This window comes from Buteo buteo, chromosome 9 (assembly GCF_964188355.1).
Source record: "Buteo buteo chromosome 9, bButBut1.hap1.1, whole genome shotgun sequence".
Classification (NCBI taxonomy): domain Eukaryota; kingdom Metazoa; phylum Chordata; class Aves; order Accipitriformes; family Accipitridae; genus Buteo; species Buteo buteo.
In genome coordinates this window covers 34,328,698-34,342,447 of record NC_134179.1, presented here as the reverse complement: position 1 = coordinate 34,342,447, position 13,750 = coordinate 34,328,698, and the positions used below count along the sequence as shown (strand labels likewise).

Genomic DNA, 13,750 nt, shown 5'->3' with positions numbered 1-13,750 from the left:
TCCCTCCCAGTCCTTATCTCGACCCACCAGCCTGCCTTTTTATTTTCTCCTCATCCCACCAGGGGCGGGGCGGGGGGGGGGGGGGGAGTGAGCAAGCAGCTGCGCGGTGCTTTGTTACTGGCTGGGCTGAAACCTCTACAACAATCTTCCTCTGCTAAGGAACAATGAGGGTCAAACTTCCTGAATGATCAGAGGTTTATGGAAAGATACCTGTGCAATTTCCTCAGGGAAGAAGCTGAGTCCTATTATATCTTTCTGTAGTTTCCTGCTAGGCTTCATTCCAAATTACCTGACCTTTAGGAAGCTTTCTTGAAGCAAATTCCCATGTTGTGGTGGGACAGTCTCATTTGTTGCCTGAAAGCTAAGTCAGTGGAACACTATCCATGCTTTCTTCCTGTCCGAACGTGTGTGCCTGCCCAGTACCCTGCTCTGATATTTGCAGCACAACAACACTAGGAGCACTCATCCCCAGGACAGGAATGCTTATAGGGTAGGCAACACCACCACCCCTTAAACCTTTGTAATCATATTTCTGCTTAACCATGGCTGGGGGAGGCAGCTCTAGGTTGTGATTATATTAGTGCTGATTGCTGGCATATTCTTTCCTTGACAATGTTCTAGTTCTTAACAGGGAATTTAGTTAGAATTTGTTCTTGATTTTTCTATATTACAAATGAGATCCTGAACTTCTAGTACTTTATACTTTTTATTAGTACAGTAGTATGTTGCATGTTTAGAGTTAGAAGAATGCACAAATATAAAATTCTTTTTCAGAGAATTTGGAGGAAATTATCTTTGGCATAATGGAACTGCAGTTGTGAATGAGCTTTTCCTTAGAAAGTTTCTTTTAAACCCTCTCCTCAAAACATCCTTTTTGTCTTGGGCAGGCTCAGTGGAAAAATAAGTCTGTAAATTCTTTTTGCATCATTCTCAAGCCTTTTATGCTCAAACAGTGGGGATTAAAAAAAAAAGTTATGCATTTCTTATGTGGAATACGGTTTATACTGCAAACATTTCCCATATTATGTTTTCATCTGTGAAAGAAATAAAACGAACTTCTTAACTATCGGTTTTGTTTCTAAAAAATTGAAGTGTAACTTCTGAAAACTAAAGCTAGTTTTTTACTAAAGTCTATTCTTCAAGTAGTATGTCATTTGTTCTGATTTAAAGTAAGCTTTGATAGCATTAACTCAGCAAATGTATTATAGGTTACTATTTTTAGGCTCAATATTCTGGTACATGGCTGAGTGTAAGAGATTATTTTACAGCATTTAAAAACATGTCAAAGTAGCCTGTGGGATTAAGAGGAGGGAAAATAAAAAAAAGCAACCCTGATGTGTTACTTTCCAGAAACCAAAGCATGTCAATGCAGTTGTCGCACAAGTGGGGTTGTTTACCCAGTGTGGGAAACACCAATATACACACAGAGCAGAGGTATTTTATTCCAGTTCATGTTCGTGCAAAGGTGGGGACTAGGTGGTAGTCCACAAAGCTAGCGCACCTCATGCCTAAACGGGCAAGCAATTTATTCAGTTCAGTTATATGTATTCAATTTCCAAAGTTCTTCCCCAAAACTATTACTGGTAGTTGCTTATCTAGCACAATTTCTTTTGGGTTAAAGTTTCCCCACTTCAAATTAAAGGTACAGTGTTCTTTTATTCTACAGTACAAGCTCAAGGAGAGTGGGGAGGGCAAGTCTTTTGGTCTTGAATTGAGTCAGTGGTTGTGATCTCCTCCTGCTGCCTTTACCTTTCCTTCAGATATCAAAGATTTTTGCGGACTTCATGCCTGTTAGCAATTATTCAACTTTTTGGTGCCTCCTGGGGTAGGATGTTCCCTTCTTATCAGTCTTTTATTTCTTCTTCAGGGGCACAGTCTTCAGCAAGGCATGCCTTGTGTATACAAACGGTGTCTTATTTCACAAGACCTTTGTGGTCGTCTTAAGTACATCATTTCTTGAGTACATCACAGTCATTAGGCACTTGCACATTTCATTGCATTAAAACAATCTTCATGATATATTACCATTTAAATCTCAGTAGCTACATTCATTTTTTGTTTCTCTTGCAGCATTTTTTTCCCTTTTTTTCTTAGGCTGTTGATGAGAGAGTTAGCATAGGTACTCTCAAGTCACTATGCTTGCTTTGAATATTTTGGAAAACCTGTAGAAAAGGAGTTTGTGTCATCATCCATTCAAGTTTACGAGAAAATACTGTCCATGTCCATGGAAATGGAGGTCTATCATAATAGGGCAGTAAAATCTGAATAGGCTATGGTAAACAGTCTGGTTTACAGAATAACTAATCTCATGTCATGGACCTTACAAGTCATGCACAGTATGATGGCTCAATTAATGGCACGAGAGAGTAATGGATCATGGTCAAATCCGAAGAATGATGAAAGAAATTCTCCATGATTCTGGTGCATTCCTGTGGGAAAGTATGCAGAAATTTTGCCAAAGATTGTGTTATAATTGAAAAATAAGCAAGGAGGTGCATATTGTTTAAAAAAAAAAAAAAAGCCAGTTTAGTCTAGATTTTTTTTCTTTTCTGAGTTGTAGCAATTGTATTTGCAGTAGTCTAAACTTGGTATTAGAAAAATGGGTTAAAAAAAGTCTTAGAAACAGGGTAAACTGCTTAAATTTACAGGTTTTGTGTTCACATCAAAGTATCAGTAAATTTCTGCATGTATCTTGTCTTGCAGGAAGATAGGATATGAAGACCGGTCTCAAACTGTTCTGAAATGGTATGCATATAATGAGCTGTAGGGTTAAAATAAGTCTGTAGGAATTGAAAAGAAAGGGATTTTTGTATATGTATTTTATGAATTGAAACAGTTAAATCCCTTGGTGGAAAAATACAATCGAAACTTGGGTCTTTATTGATGAACTTGTCTCTTAAATTGTAGGCCTGTATTTGGATTTATTAATTTTTCTACCTCTTTAAAGAAACAAGAAATAATAGTGATTTCTAGGGATATTGACAAGCTATTGCAGCAGTAAAATGAATTTAATAAAATGTTTTTAAACATGCATTAATCCCTTTAAAAAGCTAGTGATCTACTTAAGATATTTCTGTAGGAGACTTGCGTATAAATGCTTTTAATTTTGTTCCTCAGACTTTTTCTTATTTGTGATTGTACTTCACAGTCCTGCAGTCTCCCTCAGGTAACTGTTGCAGTCACTGCAGGAATGTTTCCTTCTGAAAATCAGATATGTTCACCTTCTTTGCAGGCAGCATAGCAGTCATTTTTCCACATGGGATAATCCTCCTGGAACAGATGGTGAAAGTGAGGCTTCCTTTGTGCACAGCCTGTCTCCACTTAATACTCTAGGATGGTTAATCTATATGTTTCTGGTTAAGTTTTGGCATATGTAGGACAGCACAGTCAATCATGCTGTGCTTGTTATTCAAAACAGTCAGATTTTATATCCACACACACCCCTGCCAAAAAACCCCCAACACATAATTGTCTCAGAAGTTTTGAAACAGATTTCAATATAGTCCAGAACAGCTACCTTAACTTCAAATCAAAGTGAAGGGGATAGTAGGAGTAATTTTAATAAGAAACCATTAGTTATAATTAAGTAAAGATTTATTTAGATAGGTTTGTTTGTTTGTTTTTTTAAAGAGAGCATTCTCTGTGTAAGTTCTTGTAAAGATTCCCTGTATTCGGTGCATGTTTGTAAATAGGATTCAGAATGTTAGTGAGGTCAGGACTTGAGTTACCTGTGCAGACAACTCCTCTTAAGGATACAAACACCTTGTGCCTTAAATACAGTAACAGTCCTCTGTGGTACTAGTGCATGATCTTGTCATAAGGGATTACTGTGTGTTTGGGATCCATATGACCAGTGATATATTCCACAAAAATATTTGAGATGATTGCTTAAATCAGCTGGTGCCAATTCACATTGCTGCATTATGGTATGAAAAGAGTACCAGTTGAAGTTTTAAGTCAAGATGAGAATTATGATTAAAACTGGGAGTTTTATTCTGAATCAGTAAGAATTGCAGCCTCGGTGGTTTCTGACTGATTTTTCTATCTTGGATGTTATGCTTTCTTTCTATCACTAATATTAACCCTGGAAAAAAATGTCAAAACTTTTGCTCTTGAGTATTGGGGTGATTTTTCAGTTATCAGTTTTGTTTTGGTGATTGAGGCTATTGATATCAACCAACTAGTGCCACCTAAAGTTATTGTACTTTTTTCATTGTAACTGACTTGTCACTGTAGATATACTAGCCTGTTGCATACCTAGAGATTATGCTACAGCTACTTACAGGTCTGGTTTTATTTTTCAGGCTTACAGAAAGTTGTGAATTGTGTAACAGCAAAGGATAGTGCTCTGTACCAAAGCTTATCACACTCAGCCCACAGAATTGTTAGATGGATTATTTTAAAACTACATAAAACATGTATTTTTGTTATGCTTTAAGTGATATTTAGCTGCATTGCTAAAAGTAACCAGATGCTCTATAAAACTAGACAATAAATAGCTATAAAGCCAAAGACCTCATTATTCTCTTTGAGTGTTCTTTCCATCCCATCAGGTTCCTTGCAGAAATTAAGTGATAGCAGTCACCCCTCTCCTTCATGCTCAGTTTATCAGATCTTTCTATATTCTTAAGCATTAATGCAGTTTCAACAGTAATGGGGTGTTGCATTTCTTTCCTCTTGACCTTCTTTTTCAAGAAAAGGAAAAAGTGTTAATTTCTTAGATTTATCCTTCTATAAAGCTTGCTTTCTTACTGGTTCTTAAGACCTATTTCTACATAAATGTGTATCAAAAACTGTTCCGTTTATTTACACTATGGGCTGCCTACTGTTGTCAGGGTTAGACTCCACATGGGAGAGTATTTAAAACATACTTATTACATTGTATTTCTAGTCATAGTACAGATAATTTTTTTTTCTTAGTGAAAAGAGCTTTTTGAAATGCAACCTTTGCTTTACTGAGTCTGCACTTTAAAACTTGCTGATCCCTGACTTTGGTACTATGTTGGTAAATAAAAACAAATTTTCAATATTTATGCAAAATTTCTTTCATAATACCCGCTTTTATTTGCTAAATAAAAATTTATTTTACAGCTAGAATGAACAAGACTATTTCAATTTGACTCTAGGAGACTTCATGTGAGATGTCTAGGTTTCTGAGCTACATAGGTATAGATGTGATACTGGTACACTGAACCTGTCTTCTAAAAAAATCTATAGTGATTCCACACTGCATAGGGAACAAGATTAAATTTCACTAAGAAATACTAAACTTAGTTAATCTGTAGTTTACAGATATCCAGATCTTCTACTGCTTTAAGTTGGAAAAGTTATTACCAGAGACTCTACACTCATGTGGTGTAGTAATTTTCCTCTGTCTGTTGTTTAATCTCTGGATTCTCCCAATCATATTGCTGGAAACTGTCTTGGTTTTCTGTATAATCTCATGAAATGTGAAGATCTGATCTGTGTATAATCAATTAGGCAAAGCTAGTTTACATCTTTTTTTATGTGATTTGCTCTTCACCTAGTAATTTACTGCCTAAGCTTTCACTGCTGGTTAGGGCTCCTTACTACTCACGCACCTGGGTTTCCTCACGGAGGAAATCTCTATGTACCTGAGAAGCTGGGGTGAGTGTAAGCCCTGCTTACAGACAAAATCTCTGAGTGTGTCCACTCAAAAGATGGTATTGTACAGCCCATCAGCTTTCACGTATTCAGGTCCTGCTTTCAGTTTTTCTGGAGTAATGTCTTTACCATAAGTATTAAGCAAATCTACCTTCTCAGAAATATCAAAGTTCCATACTTCAAGCAGGTAATACTTCCTTCTGCACCTTTTGGGTAGTAGAGAAATACTTTGGGTTTTCATTGTTTATTGATATTTTCATACTGTAACTAAAACTCCCTCACACATCACCTAATGGTTTCATAATGTCTCCATGTACTAATAGAGATACTGGAAACAAAAATGGCACCAATCTCTTCTTACTAGTTAATCTATTTGCCTTATTTGTACTCTCTGCTTCATTGTTTACTCTTCTCTTACCTTAAGGCAGCAACTAGATTTCATTTAGTCAGCTTTTTTTCTGCAGTAAGATTTTATGTGGCATGGCTTAATCATTCCATTCCTAATTTTATGAATATAAAGATGTTTCTGTATTCATGGAAAGATTTACTAGTAGATTCCTACACTTGCTTGTACCTCAGTACTGCCATTGCAACATTAGAATGCTTATTCAAGCTAATATTTTGGTTTTTTTATAGTGTTCCCCAAGTGATTTTACAGATTTAACTGATGAGGAAATTAAAGGGATTTCTTCCAAACCTGCTGAAGCAGAACTGTTTCGAAGAAGAATCTCTGTATTAGCAGCTGCTAAAATGATCATTATTCTTCATCATTTCCAAAACATCTTATCATTACTTCAATTCTTGTTTTACTTAGGTTCTCAGCCCATGCTTGCCTCTTGTGCATATCCACATAGACATCTCAAAATGCCATTCCTAATAATCCCATGAAGTACATAGGGTTGTGGGGTTTTTTTTGTATGGACAGTGTATTTTTCCTGATAAAAAAAGATTTTGGTTAGAAAGCTCAAATAAGTGCTTGCAGTTATTCTGTGCATGCTATCCATTGAAAAATATGTTAATATTACACTGAGGAGGATTTTGTTCCCCTTAAAAAATACTGTCTTCGTTGTAGTGACATGTTTATGGATAAGGTATATCTGAAAGAAGTACTTATGAACCAAAAACTTACCATGGGTAAATTAAGATGTACTAAAAGCAGTATGATTTAATTAGTACTTTCTCTAATTTTCTTTTGCCCTCTAATGTCATTGAGGAAGGAGTAAGGATAAAATGATGCTAAGATACTCAACTTACAATGTTCCGTTTTTTCTCTTTTCTTGTGTAGGCTATCCACTCTGTGGCTTGGCATCATGAAGGAAAACAATTTATTTGTAGCCATTCAGATGGTACCTTGACCATATGGAATGTAAAATCTCCTACCAAACCTTTCCAGACAATCACTCCACACGGTAAGATGAAAATGGATACCCACTGTGTTTGACAGCTCTTAAAACAGAGAGGGCTTATTTTTAATAGAAGTGTGTTTTGCAAAACCAAGTATTAAAAATACACTTGCAGTGCAAGTAAAAAAACTTTGTCATACTAAATTCTGATTGATTTCATTAAAAAAAGTCTTTATGAAATAAGAATCCAAATCACTGCAGTTCTGTCTAAATCTCTGAACTTTAAGCTCACCTTTCACACAATGGCATTGAACTCAAAATTAACTAATGCATATTTTGCAGGGCTTGCTTTTTGCTTGACATTACAGTCCCATATGTTGTTTAAAATACATATAAGCAAGCATCTGTTTCATGTATAAATGTGTAGATTACCATATAAATTCTTGGAAAGATTTGTAACAGAGTAAGACTAGCATCTGGTAAGATGTTCCCACTTCTCAGAAGACTTGCATTAATGTTAATCTAGGAAATTAACATTGCATGTTGTTCTTCTGTGAAATATGCTGCTGCTCTTCAAAAAAAGTTCTATACAAATGCCAGGTTTGCATGGTGTGTATGTGTCTAAGTCATGTTTTAGGAACTTATTTACCTCAGATACTTAAGTGTGAATGTAATAGGATAATCTGTGAGGTTACAGTTGTAGTACAAGATGCTATAGTTGAGCATCCTGGTTTGCCTCTCTGAGCCTCTAGCAAGTCCAGAGGCTCACATTTCTATTAATGTTCAGGTAGAAAGAATGCATATTTACACCGTACTCTTAATTTCTACTGACTCCATGGGAAATTGTATCTGTAGAAGCTTTAGTTGCTAATAGTCCACAGCTGAGAGAGCAGGCCTTCATGTTCAAATTCAGGTCTTAGCCTTTAAGGATAACACTCAGAATAAACCTCTTTTTACTTGTAAGCTGACCAATTTTCACTGCAAAATGGTAGACATGAGATAAATTTTAAATCTTAGTGCTACTTATAATTGTCCCCTAAAAAAGTTGTTTTCGTTTTCAAAATAAATATTCTACAACGCTTCAAAAAAACCCCCAACAAACAAACAAAAAACCAAAAAACCCAAACCCAGACAAACAAAAAAACCCCACCAATGAAAAAAACCCTAGACCTAAATATTCTAGGTTGTTGTATTGAGTTTTAACAAATCTTTAATGATATTATTCCAAGGCATACTCCATAATTGTCAGAGGTATTGAATATATGTTTGTATGAATGTCCTACTCTGCAAGTTGCATAGTGAATTTCATAATTTGTCATGATGTTATGGAACTGTAAGACTAATATAAGAAAATAATTTACTTTAGGAAAGCAGCTGAAGGATGGAAAGAAGCCAGAACCCTGCAAACCTATTCTTAAGGTGGAATATAAAACAACTAGAGCTGGGTAAGACTTGTTTTGTATGCAAAATTAACATATGTAAAATAAATGCAGCTCTCTGGGAATGTACTTTGTTTTCCAGTTGTTGGGATACATATCTTGATGGTGCTAACCTATGGTAAAACAGCTGAAATAGTTTTGGTAAATCAGGTAAATTGCTGAATAAACTACAAAAACGTGTGAACAAACTAATATATACAAACCTTAACTTAGGTAAAGATATGCTAATGCGTTATCTATATGCTTCTTCCATGCTACTAAACTCATGTGTATTTTTGCTCAATCTCTTGAGAATATTAAAGAAAAAAAGGCTGCTGAAGCACAGAAGACACTAAAGCACAGACCTGAAAAACTGAACTTTGACAAATAGTAGCCTGATGCAAATATTCTAAATTCTGAATATGTGTTCCTCCCCTAAAAATATTACTGACAGAAGCTTTTCTGGTAGAGTGCTATAATTTATGCAGTGAATTGTGGCTAATTATGCACACTGAGAATGTAACGAAGCAGTAATTGCAACAAGAGGCTCAGATGGAGTTACAGTGTCTTGAGTAGCATGTTTTGTTACCAACACTGCCATTAGGATTGAAGGATTTCATGAACTGTGTGGAATTTCTTTTATTTATGGTTCTGAAGTGGTTTAAAGAGTTTGAGTAAAAAGTGCAATATAAAGATAAAATATAAATGAAACCTGCTCAGCTATTTGTAAAGGTTGATTTTTTTTTATTTTTTAAATTTTCTTTTACTTGGGGGGATTTATGTATTGTTTTAATTTGCTTTCCAGACATTCAAATCTATAGAAGATTGTTACTTGATGTAATGTAGTTTTCTACTATATGTTAGTATACCCATACATACAGTATCAGTAGCTTTGTGTATTTTTATTGTTTGCTAATATAAGGTAAAGAGAAATTTAAGACTGTGGCTAACTCCCAGATGTATGAACATCTATGATCAATTGGAAAGCCGTATTTTACTTGCAGCAGTCTACGTCTGCCTGCGTATTCTTTTCCAACTGAAATGTCAAAAGCTGATCTAAAGAAAGATACAGATAAGCAAAAGTAGTCTCAGCTTCAGCAAGTTACAATTTCTACAATCAAAAGCCTTCTGTTATGAATAGTCATTCTGAAAGAAAAGATTAGTTTGAAGCTTGTTCTATGTAATTATAATATTACAATGTGAAAACTAGTCGACTTTTCACACAGGTTAAAGAGGAACTTATTCTAGTATAATTTCTAAGAATACATAGCTCTTTGGGTAGACTACTTTTTCCTAGTGTGGGCTTTTGTTACACCTCTCATTTTCCAGTGTTCATCCAAACTGAATGTTTTGATGCATTTCGGTTTAGTATTTTCTCTCTAATATTTTCTTCATCTTCAGTGCACTTATAAATCTGTAACTGTTGTGATACTCTTCCAGAACTCCAATTAAAAAGAAAAAAAAAAAAGAAAAAAACCACAAAAAAACGCAATCTGCACTGGTGGTGAAGCAGTGCACTGAAAATCTCCATTTGTTAACTTCTACATGTACTTCAGTTCATACTTGAATTTTCGGTTTCAATTGTAGTCTCACAAGAATTTTAAGGCAAGGCAGAACTACCTTTCAATGCTTAAAATTTTGAGTTTTTCTCTTTACCAATTGCAATTGGTTAGGTATGAACATGATACAATTTTGACTTTTAGGTAAAGCACTATCATTTGTTGTTCATGGTTTAATTTCTGTAGTGCAGAGGAGAATAATTTCTGCACAGGACCAAATTTTTTCTAGCTACTGAAAGAATATAAGAAACAAATCAAACTTGCCTCTGTAACAGTCTGCTCTAACGGTTCTTAAAAAAAAAAAAAAAACCACAAAAGAAAAGAAAACAAAAAAAGCTTACAACATCTTTAAGAGGTATTGTTTAATGTATATTTAAGTTATTTCACCTAACTTCTTTATTGTGAAAAACAGTGAGTAACCATTCCATGTTCACATTTTCTGTGCTCTGTATGGAACTCTAACATCTTTGTCACCTCTTCTTTCTTGCTCCTTCCTTATCCAGAGTGGTCTAGGATCTAGATTTGTTTCAATATCTCCTCATACAGAAAACAATTCATTGATGTGATCTTACTTGTTTTCTTTTCTGGTTCTAATTCTAATAAACTGGTTTTTTTGAGAAAAGGTGTCCAGAACCACACAGAGGAAGGAATATAACTGATTGCAACCTGTAGTAGGGGCTACAGACACTATTCTTTCTACTTTTGCGGCTCTTATTAATCCTTTCTCACTTTTTTCCTCCATTAAGTTCTCCGTATTATGAAGCTGGAGTTGGGGGAAACAGGACAGTGTGAGCCTTTTTTTGGTTCTTACAGACTACCTATTTATCTTTACAGTCTGTGGTTTTTCTGTTGCTGGGTTTTTTTTGTTTTTAAGTTTACTGCAGATAGTGCCTGTGAAGTCTCCAAAGCCAAAGTTGTTTACCCTACAACAATAGTATGTCTGTACCTTTACTTCTGGCTATTTAATATTGGCAGTCCTGTACGTGGGCTATGGAGTAGAAAAGGCAAGTTCTTGATATATTCCTTGAGCAAACTGGCATAATTTTTCAATCCCACAGCATAATGTCATTATTCCCCAGCCATTTAAGTTCATCTAAAATACTCTGTCCCTTTTTGAAGCAGTGAGTTCCAAAGGTAGTTTACCTTTTGAGCTTCCTGATATGGTTTCCATGTTGCCTTTTATGCATACTTTTCTGTCTAAAGTGAAATTAGAGAAGCTCTTGAGCTTCCTAATGCCATTTTCCGCTCCTCCAGATTCAGTCCCTTACAGTATTCACTCTGTTTGATATTAGCATTATGGTAAAATTGCCCAAGCTTATTCTTTGCTACTAGAGCTCTGTGTAGAAATTAGAGTTCAAAAGTGTCCCTGTAGAACAAAAAAAAAAATACAAAACAAAACAAAAGTATTGGCAGCTAATGCAGCTGTCATTGACTAACTGTAGACAGCACCTCTTAGCAAGATGGATGTATATAATTGGGAACCAGGGGTTACAATAATAATAACAACAAGGTCTCCAGATAAGTAAAAGTTCTTGATCTGTTAATTTAGTTTGAACAGCACTATTTTTTTGTGTGAGCTTGTTGGTTCAAAAGCACAATTCCCAAAATGAATTTGTAATTTATCTTTACTACTACTTCAAGATTTCTAGTCTTAAGCTGAACTAACTCTTGAAGTCTTTTCTACTTTTACTACTAGGGATTAACTTGACAAATTCACCCATGGTTTGAAAAGTAAGCCAACTGGTACCAATGGCCTGGCTTCTGTATATACTGTTCTGTCTCACATCCAGATTGCTAGAAACTGCCCAACATTTGACAGTTTACTTTTAAAATTGAGCAGAAACCTCCTCCAGGCTTGTGAGCCAGTTAGCTCTCCATTGTATTATGTTTTCATATGCTGCAAGACCTAATACTGTGTTTTCTGAAATTCTTTTCAATGAAACATTGCCTCCCATGTAGTGAATTTTTTTTATAGTGTTCCCCAAGTGATTTTACAGATTTAACTGATGAGGAAATTAATGTAAAGGGATTGCTTCCAAACCTGCTGAAGCAGAACTCTTTCAAAGAAGAATCTATTAGCAGCTGCTAAAAATGCTATATATGAGTTCTCTAACAGCTCAGCACTGCTTTTTCTTAAATGTCTTCTACTGTTTCACATAGGTAAAATGTAACTATCAAAGTTGGAGCAATCTCATCTATTATGTACAGTACAATTTTTTTTATTCTAAATATTTAATTAGAAAACACACAGCTTGTGTTCGTGGTAAATCCATGGTTTCATAAAAATATTAAAAGTTCATACACAAACTTGTATTAGTCTTTCTGGCAGATTAAAGTCAACTTTAATCTTTGATTCATCTGTGAAAAATCCGTGTGACAGATCAGTGTGATCTGTTTTTAGCTCTTCCATTCTTTGTTTCATAAGGATACAGACTCTGGCAAGCCTGCCCAAAGCAATGTGATTACCTTGAGAAATAAAACCAGGAGAAACCAGCGTGCAGTTTTCACTGTGATGTGTGAAACTTAGAAACTGAAATTTGTCACTTTGTTGTCAGTTGATCTTGGTGAACCTGCAAATCTAATAATTACTACAAATTGTCCTGGCAGCATTAGTGTTTAAAAAAAACTAATGATTTTGTGTAGACAAAAAATACTGCAATAAATCATTCCAGCACAATGAGATACTGCAAGTATATCACACCAGTATTTTTTTTCTTCATTGACATCCTGAAAAATAGCAGCTTTAATTTAAGTTTGTCCTTTTCCTGAATTTACTTCATGGACCTGACCATAAAAGATTGTCTGAAGTTCCAGTATGAAGAATTGAGATTAAATGAAAACTTGGAGAAAACTTACTTCTTTTCTAGAAATAAACTTTGGGCTACTGTTGGAGGCAGGATATTGAACTCGGTGGACCCATGGTCTAATTTATGGCCATTCCTTTGAGGTCTCTTCCTCAGCCAGCAGAACTCCTTGATGCTATCAACTCTTCAGTCATAGGGCTTTCTGAAGGATCAGGCAGATTGTGCAATAATTGTAGAAATTGAAAGCTTATCTTGGTCTGCTTTGCCTTTAATGCTACAAACACAGAGCACATTTCAGCCAAGCCTTAAACTCATGAAGGGCAGCATGTGCATAAACTAAACCCTTCATACACAGTTTTCAAGAAGAAAGATGTACCTAATCTGTCACATTTGTGTTTCAAATGCTAACTAGTGAAGGCCGTTTAGACAGTATGGGAAATATGGTGTTATAGAAAAAGATAAAAAAAGATCTCTTCAGCCTCTTTTTCACAATGTGTCAGGATGGTTTGTGTCCGTCCCGTTCCCCACCCCCCCCAAATTTTTTCCAGATACTGACATAGTAGCTGTTTCCAAGGTAGACATAAACAAAGGGGTAGGATTCTTACCTAAAGTAAGCATAAAAGTAGATCAGAGGAATTTCACACTCTGAAGTGCCTATTTTTCCTCCAGAAATATAACCTGGAATTTGAGGCAATAGTCAATAATAGGGGGAATTTCTTGACCTGTGTACTTATAAACAGTCTGCTCTTTAAAAGGTATTATGCCCTATTTTAAACATAAACAATATTAAAATGAGTGTTGACTTTTGATAATCAGGAAAGAAGAAAATACCTAGCAAAACAAATATATTCATCTTGTTTTTCAATAAATTAAATACAAAACCACATATTATGTACATAGTAGAGCACATGTGGATGTGTTTAAAACTATGTTTCTGTAAAGACTTTAAAAAAATTTTAAGGGAAGCCTCTAACCTTTTTTAAAGACTAGAAGAAATATTT

The 13,750-nt window shown here is 35.1% G+C and overlaps 1 protein-coding gene across 6 annotated transcripts in view; it reads left to right on the top strand.

The window, feature by feature from the left end:
* The window catches only part of STXBP5 (syntaxin binding protein 5), a 117,439-nt gene that overhangs the window by 54,566 nt on the left and 49,123 nt on the right, over positions 1–13,750 (top strand). For all 6 annotated transcript variants that reach the window (XM_075036033.1, XM_075036028.1, XM_075036027.1 and 3 more), the window contains exons 8-9: positions 6,911–7,034; positions 8,335–8,413. In XM_075036033.1, coding sequence (XP_074892134.1) covers positions 6,911–7,034; positions 8,335–8,413 — 203 coding nt within the window. The remainder of the gene's footprint in view (positions 1–6,910; positions 7,035–8,334; positions 8,414–13,750) is intronic.